The following is a 2,987-nucleotide window of genomic DNA, read 5'->3' on the forward strand; positions in this document are numbered from 1 at the left end:
TGAGCCACCGCGCCGGCCTCTGTGCTGCTTTTGTTGGGCGCAGAGGCTCCTTGCTTTCGTCGTAGCAGCCGATGCCGCGATGAGTCTGTGCGCAGCGATCTCCGGACCTGCGCCCGCGTGCAGACTGGGATCGGGTGCGGGGGCTCTGACCTCAGGTGCAGGCGGAGCCGAGTGGGGGGCGCCTTTCAGGCCCGGCGGTCGGGGGCTGTGTGTGCCGTGGCGTTTGCTGTGGGCAGAGGCCGGGTGCCGTGGCTGCTGTGACGCGGGGCCTGGGCAGGGCCTGGCTTGGCTACACCACACCCGGAGGGGACGGACGTCCTCTGTCCCCACCACCCGAGCCCTGCGTCCTGAGCCCGCCCGTCTCCTGCGCGGCGGGGCCGCTGCGACTCTGTCCCCTCCGCCCGCCCGCAGATGTTCGCGGCAGGGAAGCTGCTCTTCGGGGGCTTCGTCCTGAACGGCTACGGCTTCAGCCGGCAGAACCTGCTCAAGCAGATCTCCCGGGCCCGGCGGGACTGCGCCATGGGCCACTTCCTGCCCGACGGCTACAAGTTCAGGTGAGGCGGTAGGGGAGGGCGGGTCCCGTCCTGAACAGAAACCGGCCTCCGGCGGGTCACCGGGTCCCCCAGGGGGTCAGGCTGTCCCCTCACCACCCTCGGGTGGAGCCGGAACCCGAGGGGGTCCCGCCAGCTCTGTCCGCTGAGCTCTGCCCGCCCCCCGCAGCGCGCCGAGCTCCGTGCCCAGCCGGGACGACGGTGCCGCGCCCAAGGCCCTCGCCGTGCCGAAAGACACCCAAGGAAGCTTCTCGTTGGCGCCGGGCGACAGGGTGGAGAAGGAGCCTTCTCCCGAAGCCGAGAAGAAGTAGGTGGCCGCACCGCCGGGGCGGCAGGACGGGCGCGGCACAGAGCGGGGCCCTGGCTCCCCCCACCGGCCGTGATGGCCACCTCGGGGCCATGTGGCCTTGGGCAGGTCACTTCTGCGCGAGGCACGGGTCCTCCGCACCCCCCCAGACACCTGTTTTCTCCACGCAGCGTCCCGGGGGTGGGGGTGGCGGCGATTGAGGCCTTTCGTGGGCCTTGTACCGAGACCCCACGGCCAGACGGGTCGGTCTGAGCGGGGGGGGGCCGCCCCGCCACGTCCCTGCGCACCCTCGCTGCGCCCGGCAAGGTCGCCGACCTGCGGGTCGTCACGGAGACAGACCGCGCCCTGCCAGGCAGGAAAACACGTCCCATCTGGCGAAGATGGAAAAGCCAGACTGGGAGCGGGTCGGAGGTCGCGGGTGCCCCCGGGAACCCCCCCCAGCACGGGCCGCGCCCGCTCGGCCAGCCGCCCCCCCAGCGTCGGTTTCTGGTGTTCGGCGTTCAGGGCGAAGGAGCCGGCAGAGGAGCTGCTTGCCCTCGGCACGACCCGCAGGGGCAGCAGGAAGCTCTCCAGCTGGAGGAAGCAGCCCCCCAAGAAGTGACCCCACCCGGGGGCCACCGGCCTGCGCCTCCCGCCCAGCCCAGCCCCCGTCTCCCAATAAACGAGCTGCCTCCGGTGACAGCCCAGTCCCCGCTGAGCCCTCCGAGACTCGGTTCCCTCGACCCAGAGCTTCTCCGGGGCAGTTGGGTCACCCGAACCTGCCACCCCCGAGGACACGAGTGCCCCTCCCCAGGGGGCCAGGCTCGCTGGAGGACGCAGCCCCGGGGAGGTCTCGGGCAGGACCGACTGCGCCCTTCCCCGGGGGGGGGGCGGGGGACTCGGATTGTGGCCCAGGTGGAAAAGGAGGGGACGGGGACAGAGACAGGAGACAGGGCGATGGGGCGGAGGAGGCAGGGAGGCCGGAGCGAGAGGACGGGGACGAGGAGGCCACAGCAGACAGTCGGAGCCCCTGCGGCCTCCCCCGCAGCCCAGCACGGCGCCCTTCGGGGGGTCAGACACCCGTCCCCAACCCCCCAGGCCTGAAGGATCCCGGGCGGCATCGGGGGGCCCGAGACAGCCGCCCCCAGGTGCGCCACGGTCCCCGAGGGGCGGCCGAGCGCCAGCGCCCACCGCGCTCCGCTGCGCCGTGAGCTTTCTCGGTCCAAATGTGTCGAGGCTGCGTTTTGTCTTTGGTGTCTTTCCAAGACGGCTTTCGAATCACACGTTCGTCCCCCAGAGACGGGTCTGAATCGACCCCCCGTGTGCGTCAGCCGCCCCCCGTGAGAGTCCAGGCCCCGTGTCTGTCGGGGGTCCCGGGGGGGTCCGACCACCGTCCCCTCCGCCCCTCCCGGACGCAGGGACAGACGAGGATCGCAGGCGACGGGAGGGAAGTCCCACCTCTGTCCCCGCAGGCGGGCGCCCCCAGCCGCTGGGCGGGACCCGGTGGGGGCTGGGACGGGGGTGACCTCCCCCTGGGTGCCACCTCCGGGCCGCGGCCAGCCGGGCTCGCAGGGGCTGAGCCGTCTGCAAACCAGGCGTGGTGACAGGGGCCTCGTCAGACGAGAGTCGCTGGATTCCCTGCATCCCCGTCCTGCGGTCCTTGTCTCGGGTCCCGGGGGCTCCCCAAGGCAAAAGCGTGGCCCGGCGCGAGCGGCCGCCCCAGAGACCGCAAACGGCACACGTGCCATCACCGCCCGGCCCGGCCCGTGCAGGCATCGTTAATCAATCCCAGCACCCTGAACGTGGTGACACCATCTCCGCGCCGAGATGCAGGCAGCCACCACCGGCCGACCGCTGGCCTCCGCGTCCGCGGGGCAGCCCGTCCCTCTGCCCAAGACGTCGCGGAGGAAGTGGGGGCGCGGCGAGAGCCAGAGCCGGGAGGCAGATTTTGGAGGAGGCCCAGTGGGTGTTATCCGTGCCCATGTGACATCCGGTTACTCACCTGCCAGGGACTCGGCCCACCGGGAGGCGCGTCACGGCCGGCAGCCCCCGGACTCTGGGAAACCGAGGCAGGGTCTCCCCTTGTCCCTGAGCACCCTCCCCCCGGTTCTCGTCCAGGCCGATGACCCGGCGGGAGGCCCAAGACAGCG

At 72.1% G+C, this 2,987-nt stretch overlaps 1 protein-coding gene across 1 annotated transcript in view; it reads left to right on the plus strand.

The window, feature by feature from the left end:
• Positions 1 to 1,459, plus strand: part of LOC105821692 (chromosome unknown open reading frame, human C3orf20) — a 60,934-nt gene extending 59,475 nt beyond the window's left edge. The window contains exons 14-16 of the mRNA XM_012658461.1: positions 412 to 554; positions 721 to 858; positions 1,363 to 1,459. Of these exons, the coding sequence (XP_012513915.1) occupies positions 412 to 554; positions 721 to 858; positions 1,363 to 1,459 (378 nt within the window). The remainder of the gene's footprint in view (positions 1 to 411; positions 555 to 720; positions 859 to 1,362) is intronic.
• The last annotated feature ends 1,528 nt before the right edge of the window (positions 1,460 to 2,987 follow it).

This window comes from Propithecus coquereli, unplaced genomic scaffold (assembly GCF_000956105.1).
Source record: "Propithecus coquereli isolate 6110/MARCELLA unplaced genomic scaffold, Pcoq_1.0 Scaffold588, whole genome shotgun sequence".
Taxonomy (NCBI): Eukaryota; Metazoa; Chordata; class Mammalia; order Primates; family Indriidae; genus Propithecus; species Propithecus coquereli.